We start from the raw sequence: 18,116 nt of genomic DNA, 5'->3' as shown, positions 1-18,116 counted from the left end.
ATACTTGTTGCTCCATGTTAAGAAGAGTCTTACCCTAGATAAACTGGTTGGGTCGCAACACCAGAAAGCGCCAGTACCAGACCTATCTTTCCAGCTTATGCATCCAGAGAACAGGCCTTATTGGCCTGTTTGGCAGTCAAGTCAAGGCAGAGGGGAAGGGGAAAGCTCATGATGGTCTTTAAGTGTCAGATGCACTTGCTGAATTCTTCGTAGTTTGCAGGGCCGTTATGATGTAGCTTTGACTGTTCCTGATAAAGGGGTCCTGGCAACCAGTGGGAAAATGCAAGCATCACATCCTAGAGCATGCCGTGTGGGCAGGCAGCATTGCTGCATTGCTTCCCGAGCCTCAGCACTTCCACTCATGCCTCTTTAAGAGCTTCTGATTTAAGAGTCTTCTCCTAAACATCCAGCTTCTCAGGGGTCCCCAATTCAGTCTGTGCTTGCACTACCCCTCAGGCTTTCCCCCCCATTTAAGTCCTTGTTCTCCAATGACCAGCGTTTACTCCCAGCAGACTGTGCAAGGCAAGGTATGGAAAGCCTCATCTCTGTCAACATGGGCAGAGAGTGGCTTCCCATACTGCTGCAGCACAGTCAGCAACAGGTATCACTTGTATCCCTCTGGGTAACTCTGTAGTGCACATGCTTAAAGAAACAACATGAAACCAAAAACAATCCCCCCTCCTAAAAAAACCTCCCACCCTCCCTCTCCATAAAACCCACCCCCCAAAATATTACTTGAGATTCATTTATATGAATTATTAACCATCATGGACAAACATATTACTCTAGCTCTAGCTAGAAAAATAACATAAGAGGAGGAAAAAAAGCTTTTCTCACATAAACTCTCCTTATGTTGAAAGAGAGTGACTGTGAATGTATGAAAGTGAAAAAGGCTTGGGGACCTCTTTCAGGGGGCTAAAGCACATTTTGCCACAGTAGAGCAGGATGCAAATCAAGAGCATGGGGCTGGGAGAGACGGAGAAAGTCCAAATTTAACTGTGTTCAGCAAATTGTTACCAGACACTACAGTGCAATGATGAGATTATACAAATACCAGAGAAAGCATGAATTAGAGAAGGATATGCAGAGAGGGGTGGAGGAGAAAGTGTATGTGCAAGTAAACTACTCTTCCCATACAGTAATGCTTATTACTTATTGCAAGAGTGGACCAAGAGCAAAAGAATTCCTCAACACCTGAAGCTGACATTTGTAACAGGACTGAAGAGCAATTCTCTGGACAGCTCTTCCTCGCACTGGTTGTATCATTTGCGACCTACAACAAGGTGCAGTAGCAATTGGAAACAGTCTGAAGAAAATAAAGTCTGTACTGCTTTTCTGTTCGTGTTTTACCCTAGTTGTCACCGGGTTTGCAAACTAACAATATTTAAGGCTACAGAGAAGTAGCCATTGATATTTAAGGCTACTTCCTTTTGTTAGGGTAATTTCCCCGTGCTGGTCCAATAGTGTCAGTCATATGGACAAACTTCTGAGTGCATACAAACCAGGAACTGTTAGAAGATCTCCCTTGAAGTAATATTACTGCTGCTAGTCAATATATGCTTACAGCAGCCTCCAAACATTACATACTAGAGTAATGGACAGACTGCTTGTACAGTGTACATGTCTGACTAGTTGCTAATTAGTTTCCCTGTCAAATCCTGAAGCAAAACTATTGGATGCCTGGGACCTAAGCCTTCCTGACCAACCACATTATAGTAAGAGAAAAGGAAAACAAAACAAAACAAACACCCATCATAAAACTAATAAAAACATATACATTAGCATTGTAGAAGAACGACGCTTGTGTCATATTCCATGGGTTTTGGCTTCATGCTGGCTCACGGGCACTGCGAACACTGAACTGGAAGCAAACAGTGGCAGAAACTAATAGCCACCAGCAACCCCAGGAAGGTTTAATTTTAAGACTGTTCTACTGAAATGATTTTGTCTATTGATGGCAATGACAAAGAACAACTTCATGTGAGAAGTTGCAACTGGTGCCCAATGGGAAGATTGAAGAGATCAGATTTCTTTGTGATTTTCTCTCACGCAGGGTGCAAGGAAGTAAACAGTAACCCATGCAGAAAACAAGTAACCTGATGGATATAAGCTACCTGAATGTTTTCATTGCTAAAAAGAACCTTCTTTGTGGAGGAATCAAGCATCTCTGCTCTGGAAGATACCCAAAGTATGTTTAGAGTCATCAATCCCAGGCATCCTTTTTAACTAGCAGCCAAAATGACACTCCTGCACTCTACCATTGACTAACACACAGGGCAGAGGAAGCTGTTACTCTAATACCTGCCTCTCTTGCACAGAGGTCACCAGCGCAGGGAACCAGCAGCAAGCTTTACCAAACACACCCACATTCTGGCTTTCCTTCGACAGTGTTGGACAAGAGCTCCCTGCCTCACGAGGCAGGCAGCAGCAAAGAAGAGTCCGTAAAAACCCCCAAACTTGAAGACGAGTATCAGAAATTCAGAGTCCTCACATCCGGCCGGCGGTGTGCAATGTCTCGCCCCCGAACCAGTGTTTGTTCAGTGCTCCCTGCAGACTGGATGCGGCCTGAAACAGGCGGGTGAAGCTCACCTCTGCCCAGTGTGGTTCCTGTTCGCCTCCGCGTTTAAGGCCAAGTTGTGTAGGAAGAGAAAAAGCTGCCACCACACTTGATTTCTGTTCTGCTGATGCTGTAGAGGAGAACAGTTGAAGCAAGGTTATTTATATTTCTAAAATTGCAACATACCACTTCTCTTTTCCAATAACAACTCAGTTACACTTTTCAAGAGCAGACACTTTAATCCCATCAGCATAACAAGGGGGTGCAGCAAGGGATGAAGGGAGAGAGGGAAATGATAAGTTCTCCAGAAATAATTGTAGCTCTAACATTACAAAAAGAAAAGAGCAGACCCTTTATGCATTGTGCACAAGAGGATTAAACTTTTTTTTTTGCTTGTAGGATTTTGCAGAGTTTAGCCAAGTGCTGTTTTTAATCAGATTGGCTTCTGAGCCTTTCAAAAGCCCCAGCTGCATGAACAAACAACCTTTTTTTTTTTTTTAAAAAAAAAGCCCCCCTTCACCCCAAAAGTAAAAAAAAAAGAAAAAAATATAACTGGTGATCCATCTGTAAGTGATTTGACACCGTGAAGGTCAAAGGGTTAATCTTCAATTTAAACCACACTGCTGAGACAGCAAAACTCTGATTTCATCTAGTACAAGAAAACACATTCGTGCACACACACACTCCCCCACCCTCCCCCCACCACATTTTCCTTCCCAGCATCTCCAAGATAATACTGCCCTTTTTATAGCCACTTTTGACAGTAAGCCATAAATAATCAGCCTTGGAGCCCTTTCCTACTGACTGGAGCCAATTAAACCTTAAGCAAGAACATACTTGAAAACACACAAAAAACCAAAACCAAGAGGTTATTTCAGGTCCCATTGTCAAGGAAGAAACATGGGAGTTGAGTTTCAGGGGGACACCAGACTATATAATGCAGCTTTGGGGCAGGAACACTGTTCCTTCTTTTGTTATATGTAATCACCCCTGCAAAAGTGGCTCCGATTATACCCCCACCTTCCCGCACTTCAATGGCATCTCATACAAACAGGTGGGTTTCTCTTTACATTGCCCAGCCTGGGATACTATTTCACCTCAATAACCGACCCTCTATTAGAAGTCAGTCTTTGTTTTCTCATCCAGAATTCCATATTTGCTAAGCAGGACTGATCATTTCTGGAAAACAAAACAAACCAGCCCCAATCTCCCCCACCCCCACCCCCAATCCCCAGCAGACGAGGAAACAGAAGACTGGCTTCCAACAACTTTGCCTCAGTACACAGGAGTTCATAAAAGAGCACTGAAGCACATTATATGAACAAGATGTTTCAACTCAGATTAGCCCAACAGGGCAGAACAACACGGTTGCAAGGCATTCTTTACGTAATCACAAATAAGAGAGAGTTGCAACCGGAGCTGGTGTATTGGAGATGTGTCAATAGACAGCTCTTCAAAGCCCTCCCAGATAGTCATTAAATTATGTTCGTATTTCAGCGTGAGCAGGTCTGTCCCATTTGAATGACAAGTACACACAAAACAGGCATCAGAAAACCTGTGTTCATCTTGCATCTTAGCAGGTCATTCTTCTTACCTTCAAGACTTAACAGTTGTCTCCTGGATTTAGAAGAGTTCACACAAATCCCATCACACATTTCAACACCACTGTATTTGTAGCATAACCCACAGACAGCGACTCTAGAGCCTGGTATCATTTATTTCAAAGTAACTAGCCCTGGGTTCAGTCCATACTAATTGTCCAGGCATTGCTAGGTTTACAGGTGAAAACAATCTTTTATAAACTATCCCCTAGGGCTGGGTTACAAAAACCTAATTTGGTCTCAAAAAGCAAGATGCTTTTTGTTTTGTTACTCGCCTCTTGGTTTGACCAGGCTTGTCCTTCCTCATCAAACTCCAGAGATTCTTCTCACCCGCCTCCATGGAGCCACACTCCCAAACCTGCTCAAATGTGCACATGGAACCACAATGTCCCGATGACATCTAGATACCATGTTTTTATCAAGCTCTTACAGCTTAAGCAGACTGCTCCTTAAACAGAGTTCTTCGGGTAGCATGTCAATGAAGTGGCATGCAAGCACAATGCCTTCTTCTGCAGTTTCCACAAGTAGGGAAAAATGCTAGGAGAGCATGGTGGACAAACATACTATAGATGCTCTGAAGACAATCTGCTTTGGCAGATTATTTTATTCTATTGGCAGCCAAGAGGGTAAAGAATTGTCTTATAGGGACTTAGTATGGGAAATGCAAAAGGATGTTTAAAAATTGGTATTGAAATCCTAAACTTGAAATATATCTCAACTTCACTGGTGGACCCTCTTTAATGGAAACACTCATGGAATTTTATAAAGCGTGTTAATTTGGGGCCAGATGAGAGGAGGTGTGCTGATCTGGCACGTGCAATTTGAACTATTCCACACTGTCAGAAGGACAAACACATGTAAGAATCCCCGTATTAATGTCCCGCTTCATGTAGGAGGCCACTTTGCGCTTCTCGCACACCATAACAGCTTTCTAAATATTCTGTCTCCTCCTTAAGTTTTACATGTCACTTCAGAAGAAAAGGATTACTTGTTCTTTGCAGTGATAGGTAAAGGAGGCCACGTTCAGGGAAAAACAGTGGAAGGATTGAGATCATCCTCCTCCCTTTTTTTTGAAGGGGGGAGCTTTTTGAGGAAGGTATTGAGTTTTGTTTTTATTTGGTAAATAAGAGTTTTAGAGTTCTACTTTAAGAAGGGTTACAGACCAGCAAGAGAACCAGTGGGATGTGGTATCACAAATACTGAGAAAAACTCTAGTATGTTTTTTTAGTTTATATTCTATTGTGTTTATTTCACTGCCTCTTGAAGCCACATTTTTGGTACAGCATTTTTGTCCTTCTTCAGTTAAAAATGTTTCCCACTATTTACCTAAGACACTCAAGGAGATTTCCATGCAAGAGCAGAATAGGACTTATTCTACCCTTGTTTCCCCCTGCTTATAAGAAGCATAAGATCTCAAATCACTTTATGAAGGACGTTGACACCATTAATTTTGTTCTGAAGTGAAAAAATAGAGCATTAGGCCAAGGGCAGCTTTCCAGGTTTTATTCCCAGACCTAGGGCTTGTATTTCCCTGGGTCCATATTCAGTCAGCATTTCCTTCCACTGTAGTGTAGTCCCACACACACTTTCACTGGCTTGCGTACTGAAGCAGCCCGCTCGCACTGTCCTCTCCTCACACTAGTGCAGGAAAGTGAACTACAGCAGGACAACGATCAAGGCCAGAACTGATCTGATAAAGCAGTTGCCTTTACTATTGATCAGGTCATCCTAATCCATCTGATCCATGGCATCATGTAGTCAAGCTGATGCTTGTGGCAGCACAACAGAAAGGTGACCTGAGAAGAGGAGCAAGCTGGGACTGCTTGCTTCAGCAGCAAGCCTAGCTAACGGGGTTTACAGAGTTATGGCTTCACTTCTGGGCTGATCTGCTTTCTGTGGTACCAATTCAGCGTCGGACAAGAGCCACAGAATGGAAATGGCAGATATTCTTTGCAGTAAAGATAGAGTAAACAATTTATGGAAAGAACTGTCCCAGCCTAAAAAATGTCCTTTTCACAAGTTTCAGTAGCTTTTCCCTAGATACGCCTCTGCCAAGGCCAAAATACTCAAATATTTCAAGACTGAGGTTTTTTTGGTGTGGTATAATTTAGCTGCCAGGAAGGACAGAAAACCCAGGAGAGTGACTCCATCATTTGGCATCTAATTTTTTCAGATGTGATACATCTCAATCAATTCTTACAGTTTTCTAAGACTCATAACTATTATGGCACAGGTTTATAATTTTCCTAAGCTTCACTATGCTGATTTGTCCCTCATCAAAACAATTCAATCCTCAGAGTCACTACTGCGCAAAAGTATCAGGTATGAACACTTTGCCACCTCCATGCAGTAGCAACACAATGAACATTTTGAAGCTCCCTTCCCAAGATGGAAAGAAGCCCCTTTTACCCTCTGTACTAACTGTAACTAAAGAAGACTAGACTTGTGAATACAGTAAGTCAACACAAAGCTGGAAACACATAAAACCATTTCCTATTGCAGCTGCTGCTTTTTAAAAGGGATATCCTTAAGAGACTGTCTGTCTGAGGCGTTAGCATGCATGCTTCAATGAGTCACAAGGAAAGGCCATTTTACAGGAAAAGTGTCCTCTGCAGCAACAGTACGTTAGTGAAGCCTATTCCATGAACTGTGCTGAACTAAAAGCCAGAATACTGGTAAACAGACACAAAAAAACAGCAAGACTTTTACTGGAAGCAAATGAAAGAGGGACATGATTGACCCGACACTTATGTCCTCCCCATAATTAATTCCTAATACGTGTTTCACACTGCGAGCATACAGATATATGTCAGATAGCACCCCAGATGGCAAAAGCTTTTTACTCCTACCAAGCCCTTGCACGGGGCGATCAAGGGAAGATCAGACAGGTAATACACCTTGAAGAAAATGTTGCCCCTCTGACACAGCTCCTTGAATCCTTGAGCATAAATGTTGAACAGATGAATAGGATTCACTTTTCCATCTGATACATAAGTGCCATTAATATCCCTCCTTAAAAAAATAAAGACTATGTTCATCATATACACGTCATATGTGGGTCTGGTACATTCCTATCACATATACAGAAGGTTACACCTGTCTACCCTCTTGATCTCATGGACAACTTCTGACTTTGCTTCATGGCTTCCAGATGGTTAAGGGTCAAATTCTGATCCCATCTTAACTAGAAGGATTAAAATATGGCCATAAATGGCACTATTAGAGCAAAAGAAGAATAATGGCATATGTGTACATAAAAACATCATTCTTCCTTTAATGACTAATACAAGTATTAGCAATAAGTTGTTGGGATTTTATTTATTCACTGAAAACAAAAATACTTGCGCACCGGGAGCAGTTGCTGACTCATCGCTGAAGGCTGTTTTGGCTGCCAGGTGGCTGGAGGCATATTGTGCTACCACAAAATATGCTTTAGCTTAGAAAGACTAGAAAGTCACAGTCCCCAAGGCAACAGAGGTTACAGAAGGTGTCCCCCGCTGGAGAGAGAAATGCAGGCCAATGGAAGTCAAATACAAATCTTTCCAGCTGTGATTCCTAATGACCAAAGACTAATGCATGTGTAAAAGCAGCAGGGGAAAAAAAGGAGACAGTAACAGAGAAAAACTGAAAAAGGAGCTTAGTGGCATGATTTGTCGTGGTGACACAGAGAGGAGGATGAGGATCTTCCTCAGGGATCTGCATCCTTCTGACTTGCAAACCCCGCGGCTCTCTTAAGTGGGACTAAACTTGTAGTAGAGGGAGGCGTCATCTCAAGTACTGCTTCCTTTCTCAAAGCCTCCGTCAGGCTTTGTGAAGCAAGATAAGCAACACGCGTGTTTACGGAGAGAGGATATACAGGAGCGGGCACAGCAGGAGGGATGCAGGGTGCAGGAGACTCCCAAAAGCCATTTATGGGCTGCCCAGCCCCAAGCAAGGGGGATGGCACCGACCCCTGCCGAGGTGCTGGTCCGAGCAGCAAACGGCGACGTTCATTGCCCCAAACCTGCTGCAGGCACAGCTGCGCAGGTGAGCCCTTTCTCAACTTTCTTGTAGTTCAAAAACAAACATGCAGCCACTCACGCCTTCCTCTCCCGAGCGGGCAGGAAGGGGAAGCAGACAGAAGCCATGGCAACAGCCAGCTGACGGCAACCTGGGAAGGGCAACCACCGGCCACCGCGTTCCCAGGCCCCCAGCCTTCCCCTCTTGCACCCCCGGGGGGCACGCCAGCTTATTTTCCATAAATACAGTAAATAAGGGTCTTGCATTTCCACAGAGCCGCACCCGATACCACTCTCTACCTGCGGCACGGGGTCCTGGGGGGATTCACCCCCATGCTGGGGGGGGGAATGAGGGTGCAGGAAGAGATGCCCAGACCTCACCTCCACGCCCAAGAGAAGACACCCCCCCACCCCCCCAGCCCCAGCTGCAGGCAGCAAGCGCAGTCAGGTTTATTCACCCAGACCCCGAGTGTGAACGGACATAGGTGTTTCACAGCTTACCCTGTTTATCACCTAACCGGCACAGGCCGTGGGATGGATTGACCTTTATCTCGCATCAATTCCCTCACCACCAGAAGAAGGGGAGGTGCTCCAGAAACTGCTCGGTGCACGGGAGACACCCCCTAGTGATTAAAGCATACCTCGGGGTTTTGGTTAAAATAACACTTTGCCAGTTTTTGCAGGAAAATATCCTGGTGGAGGGGTGGGGTGGGGGGGCGCAGGGCCCTGGCCTGGGCGCAGCGCTGCCCCGCTGCGAGGGGAGCCTGCAGGCGGGCGGGCGGGCGGGCAGGTGCAGCGCTGGAGCCTGCGGGCAGAGCAGCCTTTCGTCAGCAGTTCTGATGACTCAGAGGCTAAATTTAGAGAGCGATATAAACACAGCAGCCACAGTGCAAACACTGCCCGGCAGAGCCGCTCTCACGCACGGCCCTCTCAGCCCGCTCCTCCTCGCCGGCCGGGGTCTGCGTGCCCTTCGGGGGCTCTTCTCGGTGGGTGACTGCAGTCCCCCATCGCCAGCGTCTTGCCAGGCGATACATCAGGAAAAACCTAATTGGGGTTAATAGAAGTTGCCTCACTGCTTTTATTTTTAGATCACTATTCTTTCTGCTGTGGTATGGTCCTCAGAAGGATTCCTTTGCCATTGGCGAGGGTAGCTACCAAGGAGAAACAAAAAAAAAAAAACCCCAAACAGAGACTATAAAAGGCTAGCGGGACATTCCTCCTCAATGGCTTGAAACAAAGGAGGACTCTGCAGTTGGGCACTTGCTTTCCTGCCTTTCCACCATAAAATTTAATTGAGTAAAATACAAACATGCACACTCCTCACCATAAATAATCAGTCCAAACATCTCATCATCCCCCTCAGAGATGGCAGTATCTTAATAAGATCAACCAACCTAAGTGGAGGACTGGAGGCAGAACAACTGGGTTCCAATCAGCAATCCCTGCATGATCTCAGACAAGTTATAACCTGCATTTCCTAGTCTCCCACACTAAAAAAGAAGTGGGATATTACCGCAGTTATTTCTTAATTGAAAAATAATTTCTCAGCTGTCACACTGCTACAAGCAGAAAGCACGTTACCACTGTCACAGCCGGCACGGTGCTGCAAGAGCCGAGAAAATGCAGAAGAGCCTGCGGAGACTACTGGGGTTGTACAGGAGAAGCAGCAGCACTGAATGCTATTTAAATCACACAGCAATACTGCAGGTAATGTTACAAATACTGCAAAACAACTTGTACTATCCCAAAGAATTATTTCATGCTCTTTAATGTGGGCAATCTTGGTATTTTGAGGCTGTGGCCCCACTGCCTTAAGACACTGCAGTCCCGTGTCCGGTGGGGTGAAGGATTCACGGCGTGCCGTTGCACAGAGCTTGCGCCGCTCTCCTGCCACCAGACTCCCTTATCCTCTGCCCACTTCCTCTACCCGAGCTAGGCAGGAAGTTTTGCTTTTTAACATTATCCCCTATTTTAAGCAGGAACAAAACCATAACATATTTAAATCTTTTGTCAGCTGAAAGCATAGAGAAGAAGGATAGATCAGGCTGATGCAAAAGTTTTGTGTTTTTTATTAAACCGATACACAATGGTTGTATGTGACTGTTGCATCAAGAGTTGGAGGCTGGGCTATGCGAACAGCAGCCTTATGTGGCTGCCTGAGGAAAAGCAGAGGGCAAGTACATGCAATAGCTCCCCCTAATACTCTTTCAGCATCTAACTAGTTTGAGCTTAGGACTTCCCGAGTCAGATCTGGTTTCTGTTTATTTAATGTGTCCTTCAATGGCCATAAACTTGTCCCGATTCCCCTTGAACCCAGATAAAGCACTGGGATGCACAATATGCCTTGACGAGGAGTTCCACAGAACTACCTATTGCATGAAAAACTACCTCATTTACTTTGAGCTGGCTCCTACTAGCTTGACTTGATTTTGCCTAGTTCTTGTACAGGGAGAAATTAGTCTCTCCATCTTCTTCATGTCACTTTTGATTTCTGTTTAATATTGCTACCCCCCTGCTTTGTGTCTTTTTTAGGCTTAGCAGTCCTAGCCCATTTTTTCATACGGAAGTTTCATCATCCTTCTTGCCTTTCTCTGAACCTTTTCCAGTTCTGTTGCATCATTTTTGGAAGAAGGAAACCAGAACTGTATGTAACATTCAAGATATGGGAGAAACATGGATTTATACAGTGGCATAGCTATGTTCTTGTTCTCAGTTTCTTTTCTTAACATACCAAACAATATCATTTCAGATCAGATGTGAAAGGGTCCAGCGAGTTTCTGTTAAGCTAAATGTCAAGTAATCAGCTCTACAGGCAGCAGGATTTCAGAACAGGTGCTAGGCAAGGGCCAACAGGTTGCTGTGTCATTTGTATGCATAGGGGAAGGTGCACTTCCAAGCCCACCTCTTCCTTCATTGTCATTTGTCAAAACGTGGAGGGAAAAAAAAAAATCTAACAACATTAAGCAAAAAAATCTGTCTCCACTTCCTCATATCAAGTTTCTGACTCCACTGACTGTGAGAATTCCTCTCCCCCCTATGGCACCCTCCTTTCCTCAAGCCTAGGATCCCAATTCCATAGCCCTGCCAGAACTTTGCTTTACATCTCAATCTTCCCAACCTCACACCCACCCTACCCCCTGCCCTCTAAACTGGGCTCACTCACTTCGGGAGTTCTCCATCTGGTACTCTCTCTCACCATGCTCCTCCATCCTCAGCTGGAAATTCAAGTCCTGCATCGATGGGCAGCCCACAGACAGCAGAGCTGAAGAGGAGACCCACTGCTTTGCACAGCAGCAGCAGGGACCAGCAAGCACTAGCCAGCAGAGAAGATCCTGAAATGTACTGACCTACTCAGGAAACAAATGAATGAAAGCACTTACCCCAAGTCTCAAAGAGACTGCAGGTACAAGTAAAGTATGGAGCTGCCGGTGCTACAGGCTCAGCTGCAGGACAGTTTGAGAATCTCTGCGTTACATTATTAAGAAGCTTTTCTGAACATTTTTCCTAAAATGTAAAGTCATCATAAAGGACAGTTTCCTGCAAACAATTCCAGTTTAAAAAAGCAACTGTTAAAAAATTCCCTGAGTGTCCTCAATAAACAATGGAGAAAAGCCTGATGGAGTTTGGGATAAATGATGCACATGTAGCGCTGCGTGCCCACTCTCTTACGCTGATAAGTTTCTGACAAGAGACACGGGCTCCCTGTTGCATAAGCAGAAGTGTCTCAGAGGAGGCCTCAATAACTCTCATGAGAGACAGAGGGGAAAAAATATGCAAAACGTAACAAGTTACACTTTCAAAGGAAAAAAACATTTCCTCCTGGACATTTTCAGTGTCATTAACTCAAGGTAAACAGGTACATGCCTAGCTATTTGTCCACAGCCAGCGCGGATGCAGGCATTCGTGCTCCACAGGCTGCTCGAGCCCGTTGCAGTGACGGCGAGAGAGCTACTTGCTGAACCAACTGGGGAATTTAGAGAAACAAAGTTCTCTATAGCTAGATCCACAGAGGCTTTTTGAGCATGGTCAGCATATCTAAATCAACTGCAGGATTCCTGATGTGTTGGAAAGGGGCTTTGTTGTTGTTTGTAATGCACTTATTTACTCAAGAAAGCTCAGCTCTGATTCAGCATCTGGTTCTCATTGAGGCTCAGCTTTTTTTAAACCAAGCTTTCCAGATGGGTTGACTGAAGCACAAGGAGGTCAAGAGACTTGTCTGAGGTCATACAGCAAGTCAGTGGCTCTGCTTGGACCCAAGCCCAGAACTGTTCAAGGCTACCACTCCTTGGCCCTTAAAGAGACAATTTTATCCCCTGTGAAGTGATCTTATCACCATGAAGAAGAGATGCGATAAAAGCAGTCCCCTCAAAGCTGCAGCCTGCTTAGAAATAGTTATTCTATTTGGAAAAAGCCGTAGCATTCCAGTGTCTCAATGGAGCAAGTCAAACCGAAGAGGTGTGATACTGATATACAGTGTCATCCACCCCACTCTTGTATAACCCCGTGCTCCTATGGGGCGGCTTTACGCTGCTGCTGCCACCATCCCTGTGGTTGTCTACTCATCCCATCTAGCAGCGCGTCATGTCATGAAATACACTGTCGGTTCAGCACAGGTTGAAGCCCCTTCTCAAGGAGAGGAAACTCAAGTGCACTCAGGACCTGAAGCAGAGCCCAAGCACTTGTTGCCATGGCCTGGACATGCGGGGCGCAGGCAGCGCATCCCAGCTGACCGACCAGCAGATCCCCTAAGTTCAGCTCTGTTCTCTATAACCTCAGAGTGCACTCTAAGCTCAGCCACAGGCTGGGCTACAGCAAGCAGTTCATAGATCCCATGGCAAAGGCACACTTGCTCCACACCAAGAAGGAGGTGGCAGGTACTGGGTTCTGCTGCAGAAAGCATGGCTTGGCTCTACCTTTGTTTTCCGGGGGCAGGGTGAGAAAAGCACAACAGAGGGAACATTGTCAGAAGCTACACAGCCTCAGACAGGTAAGAGGTACTACAGAGCTCGAGAAAACATAGATGGGTCTCACATGTCATTCTGCAGAGCCCTCTGCAAACTGGATCAACATGTAGCAGGCTCTGCTACTTAGGAACGCAGAGCGTTGCTCAAGTCCTTCCTATAATAAATTCAGCATCTTAAGGAGATGAAAGCCACAGAGTGCTAGGGAATGTTGCGTTATTGCTCTAGCACTGTTCTAAGGATGAAAAACCTGGGTTTTAAACTACTGTATTCTGTTTAATATATTAATAGGAAATGAAACCCTGAAAATGGTGTACATGCCAAAAGCAAGCATAGGTGTGGCCAACTTTCTTATTCTTACAAGATGCATACCCAAAAATCTTTTGTATAGCCAAGAACCACAGAATAAATACCACATAGCTCCGGGAGCCCAGGGAAGAGATAACAGTGACTCTCCAGGGTTCCCAGTGTGGGATGGGGTTAGACCGTGCGTGCAGCTGAGTCCAATGACAACTTGGTGACGTCAACCTCAGCAGCTATTCCCTGCTCAGTTCCTCTCTCAGCCAGGGATGTATGTTAACCAGTGGCTTTTGTGTCAACACAGCCTTGCTGCTGCAGCAGCAGAATGGGAGCCTGAACTGCTGGAGAGTCTTGCAGAACTCAGGAGCCACGAGAGGGCAACTCTTGAGCTAGCTGGATTCACTACTCCAATGCTGAAAGCCCTTCCTAACTCGCACTAAAGGGCACATACATTTTCTTTTCACAGGTTCACAGCTAAGATGTTTTGTAGGCTTCGAAAAGAGGCACAGTTTGTTGAAAACCAGGCTTGCTCTCTCTCAGGACTTCACAAGGCCACACTGGTGTGACTAACTTTGTGGTATTCTAAATCTGATTCAAGACACCACTCTGGAAAGTTGGTTTTGACCAACTGTTTGAGACAAGCTGGAATGGGGCATCCAAATCACGGATTAGTTTCACAGCAAGATAAATGACAGCCCAGTTTTCCACGTCTCAGAGACTGCCCCTTCCAAACCACAACACATTGTGAACCAGTTCACGTGTCTCCAGGGGCAGACTGCTTGCTTCTTCAGCAACAGGCTGGGAAGAGTCATTGCACACAGGACAGAGGGGCTTCTGCATAGATCTGTGCCAAAGGCCAAAGGAAATCCTCCATGCAGGGCTGGGAGGGAAGGGGTTGGGCATGACAACAAAACACTCCACGGGGAACGGTGTCTTGGACACTAATATGTGGCTCAGTACTCAGTTTTCCTGACAAACAAGAAAGAATCCCTTAACAGATCCAAATGCCAAGGCCTATCCCAGGGTCAGGCTGTGGAGAACCACTGGCTGAACTATTCCGTCCTCGGGTTAAGTTTTCGGGTTGGGTTTTTTTTTTTTCTGTTTTGTTTTCAAATTTAAATGGCTGAACGGCACACATATCCCCCCCCCCTCCCCTCCCCCTTTACAACTTGTTGCTCTTCCAGTTCAAACAAAGACAGCAGAGCTCCTCCTCTGCTGGCTGCGCCGTCGGGTAGTGCAGGCGGACGCTTTTGTTTACTAACTCTCCCACACGCTTGGCTGACAGGCAGCTCGCCTGGGCCGGCAGCCCGGGCTGCGGTCCTGTGCGTGGCACTGGGAGCCCCCGCAGCACCCGCGGCTGGCAGCTCGCCCCGGGCCACGGGGCAGCACAGAGCCCGACCCAGGGCAGCTGGAGCGGGGCCGGTTTGGGTGGGCATTCCTGGATGCCGTATCCAAGGCACAGACATCAGATAGGTACGCTCCCCCCCCCCCCCGCCCGAGATGAACGGGGTCAAGTTACAACCAGTTCCACCACTTCACTCCAGGGCTCCTCCACCGAGATGGTTAACCTTCCCCTTCCTGTGAGAATCTGGCTAGAGAGAGCGGGGTCTTCAGCTATCGCTGGCGAAAAGGTAGCACTGGGGAAAACTCCATTCAACCACACACAACACATGTTAAAAATCTCGTGGTAGCTCGTTATTCCTGCAATTTGCTAAATGACATTCATAGCCCCATCTACATTTCTACAGGCTAATCTTCCTGTTACTGCTATTCAGAGACGAAGAGTCCCAGAATCCTCTCATCTCTCTGATGACACAGAGAGGACCAAGCCTTTGCCCAGCCACAAGCCACATTCTCTGACCAGAACAGAGATCCTCACTTACCTTTGAGAAGAATTGCAACAGATGCCACAGTTAACAGAGCATCAGCTCACTTGGAGCGAGATAAGCTTTCTGTCCCTCTCTGAAGTCAGCAAGTGTCAGCTCTTCACATGCAAGCGGATACACACTCTCCTTCTTGGGCTTGCATAAAAGTGGCAAAGTGCTGCCTACTGCCAAACCTCTGCCACCTCTGACAAACTCTGCATGGGCTGGGATTTCCATTTCCTCTCTACTCAACAGGGGAAGGAGGGCAAGGAAGAAAGAATCAGGGGTTTTAGGGGTGCTGGTTTTATTTTGTTTCTTTGAAGAGCAGGGTTTCTTCTTTCTTTCTTTTTTTTTTTTTTTTAAAGAAAACAAAATCAAGATTCTGGAGTGTGGTTTTCAGACCCAATGGCATCTTACAGCTGTGTTTTGTTGTGAGGAAGTTAGTCACAAGTCTGAGACACCAGCTAGGACTGTCTGATAAGAGGAGTTGCTAGCAAGTCTAGCATGATCTAAATATACTCCACAACATTTCAGAGAACTACTCCTAGACAACAAGGAGTGTCAGAACAGACTCCAGGCTTGTTGTCATCTCCAAGATGAGGAGCTGATACAAGCCACAGATGGCCACTTGGGCCACAGAAGAGAAGATGCTGGTGGTGAGCAGAGTGGAGAAGAGTAAAAGCTGTAATAAAAAGCAAAGGGGAGATCCCTGGGGAAAGCCTCAGTGACCCCGTTGCTGATGAACTGGAAGAGCTGGAATAGCAGCAGCTAACGCAGAACAGCTACCTTCCCAGGCAGTAAATGCAATCCCACACGTTCTCTTTCCTCCACCTGCCAATCTTTAGGAATAGCCAGCAATCTAGCATAACCAAAATCCATCAGGATACTCCTACCATTTTATCGCTGCTGGCAGTCTGCTGCCTTAGACAACAGCCCGCTTAGCTCATGCCTGGAGCCAGTCTTCTAGAACACCACTCTTGGATAGCTAAACCCCGACCTTCCCCTCCAGAGACACCCTACCCTCTGTATGTGGAGCCGGTGGAACTGGTCGGCAATGCACTGCAACTTCCGTGCGATCTGCACCTCGGCACGTGCTTCCCGCTGACCTTCCTGAGGCTCCTCTTGGAGGTGCGGATCCAACGCAAAGCCAACTGGAGGGACGTGTAAACGGTAACCAGCATTGCCTACAAAACAGAGATCAGAAGAGTCATTCTTCCAGCACAAAGAATAGCTCTTCTACTCAGTACACTTTATGGAGGAAAGAGCTGCACATACTCCTAAATTTTTGACTCACGTTAAGTCCAGTTCCTGAAGCCCAAACAACGACTGCGTACTGTAAGCATGCAGTAAAACATTTGTTCAGCTTTTAAGCAGATTTATATCGATTAAGCAGAGCATTGTGTTGCTTCCCATAATCAAATGACTGGCAGGATCTTACATTTGGTTCCTTTTGCTGGTTTATAGTTCAGCCAAGTGCTGATTTTTTTTTTTTTTAATGACAATTTTGCAATTTTACAAGATCTCTGCCTCAAATTGTCTCCCATTAAAGGTTGCTGTATCTTTTCTGTCAGACTTTTCTCAGTTCTCTGGCATTTAGTGGGACTGATTTGAATTAAAGCTGAATCAGATGCACAAAGCTGAGTGGTGTCCCATCAGTTACTAGTAAAATACTGGATGGACAGGCTACTTATTCAATAACTTTAACTCCAGTGAAGAGCCTAAAAGCTGTCCCACTAAGTGTAAATTTTTGCATTTCCCTCTCTCTACTGAAAACTTCTACGAGTCTTCCTATGTGGATGAGACCACTAGAAGTTAAAAAATGTAGGCAAATTGTAGGATATGAGGTATGGTGAGCACCTAAACATCTAGCAGTAAAATAAAATGTGAGAGAATAAAGCCAAAAAGAAAAAGAGTGGGAATATCAAAGACAGCGGAAGCAGTGAGCAAGTGCTTGGTTCCTGCAGTGGACAAGCAAGGGTAAGAAAATACAAGCTGTCTTTCCTGAGGGAGTAGGACCAAAGCAAAATAATTTCAGTCCTTTAATAAAACATCCTACTGAAAGAAACCTTGCTTCATTGGGGAAGTGCTAAAGGGACATTTTCCTTGCTGCAAAGCTGGTGACACTGGAGTGCTCTTACCATAGAAGAGTCTCCGGGGCTCTTCAGTGACTCCACAAGGCAACATAACATCCTGACTGGAAGAGGACGGGCTGAGTGTTTGAGTTGCCTTGTCCTGCTGCTCAGGATGCCTGATACCGGGACCACAGCAGTGTGTGAGGGGGAATAGTTGAAACCTCCCCAGAAGGCAGCTGTAGGACTGGTTCTGTGTGAAAATGCCAGTTGCAGTCATCTCACCAGGCTGACCTGCAAGTCCAAAGTCATCAGAGTGAAACACGTCATCGTCCAGCCCATCCAGGCTAGAATAGTCCTCTTCCAGGTAGCTGGGGCGATCCATTGCTCCTGCAATAAAGGGACATTTGAGGAAACAGCTAAGACACAACAAGAACGTTGTCCAGGAGAGAATGCCTTCTGCTCCAACAATAAAACACAGCTCTTTTTTCCACGCCTGCCTGCCTCCCTCCCTCCCAATGCTGCCCATCTGCATGGGCCGGAGAGGTGAGTGACTCACTGGTGAAGGTCAGGGCTTTGTGGAAAGTCCTCTAGTGCTGGGCTAGAGAGAGACAAAGTTCACACATGTCTAAGAGTCCACCCGTGGCTCCAATTCCACAACTGGTCACAAGGAGGGAGCCAACCCCCAACGTCAGCACGCAGAAACTGAAAAGACATTGTTTTAAAAAGCAACCCCAATCCTTCAAATCACCCCATGGCCAGTCA

General features: G+C 46.0%; 1 protein-coding gene across 2 annotated transcripts; it reads right to left on the bottom strand.

Moving 5' to 3' along the window:
• Positions 1 to 2,585: 2,585 nt before the first annotated feature.
• BMF (Bcl2 modifying factor) lies at positions 2,586 to 17,736 on the bottom strand. 2 transcript variants are annotated; one of them, XM_050898144.1, is made up of 3 exons: positions 17,421 to 17,736; positions 16,303 to 16,466; positions 2,586 to 2,687 (listed from the first exon to the last, which is right to left on the bottom strand). In XM_050898144.1, the coding sequence occupies exons 1-3, from the start codon at positions 17,734 to 17,736 to the stop codon at positions 2,586 to 2,588; spliced, it is 582 nt and encodes a 193-aa protein (XP_050754101.1). The 2 variants fall into 2 exon arrangements, with proteins under 2 accessions (XP_050754101.1, XP_050754102.1); XM_050898145.1 differs by having other exon boundaries at positions 17,646 to 17,736.
• Between the last annotated feature and the right edge of the window lie 380 nt (positions 17,737 to 18,116).

This window comes from Gymnogyps californianus, chromosome 5 (genome assembly GCF_018139145.2).
Source record: "Gymnogyps californianus isolate 813 chromosome 5, ASM1813914v2, whole genome shotgun sequence".
In the NCBI taxonomy this organism is placed as follows: domain Eukaryota; kingdom Metazoa; phylum Chordata; class Aves; order Accipitriformes; family Cathartidae; genus Gymnogyps; species Gymnogyps californianus.
Note: the sequence above shows the minus strand (reverse complement) of the source record. Positions and strands in the feature narration are given on the sequence as shown.

Coding starts and splice junctions, on each gene's coding strand:
- BMF (XM_050898144.1), bottom strand. CDS start 17,736: ATGGATCGCCCCAGCTACCTGGAAGAGGACTATTCTAGCCTGGATGGG. Junction 16,467..17,420: donor GCCCCGGAGACTCTTCTATG/GTAAGAGCACTC, acceptor TCTGTTTTGTAG/GCAATGCTGGTTACCGTTTA. Junction 2,688..16,302: donor ACCGGCTCCACATACAGAGG/GTAGGGTGTCTC, acceptor TCTCCTCTACAG/CATCAGCAGAACAGAAATCA.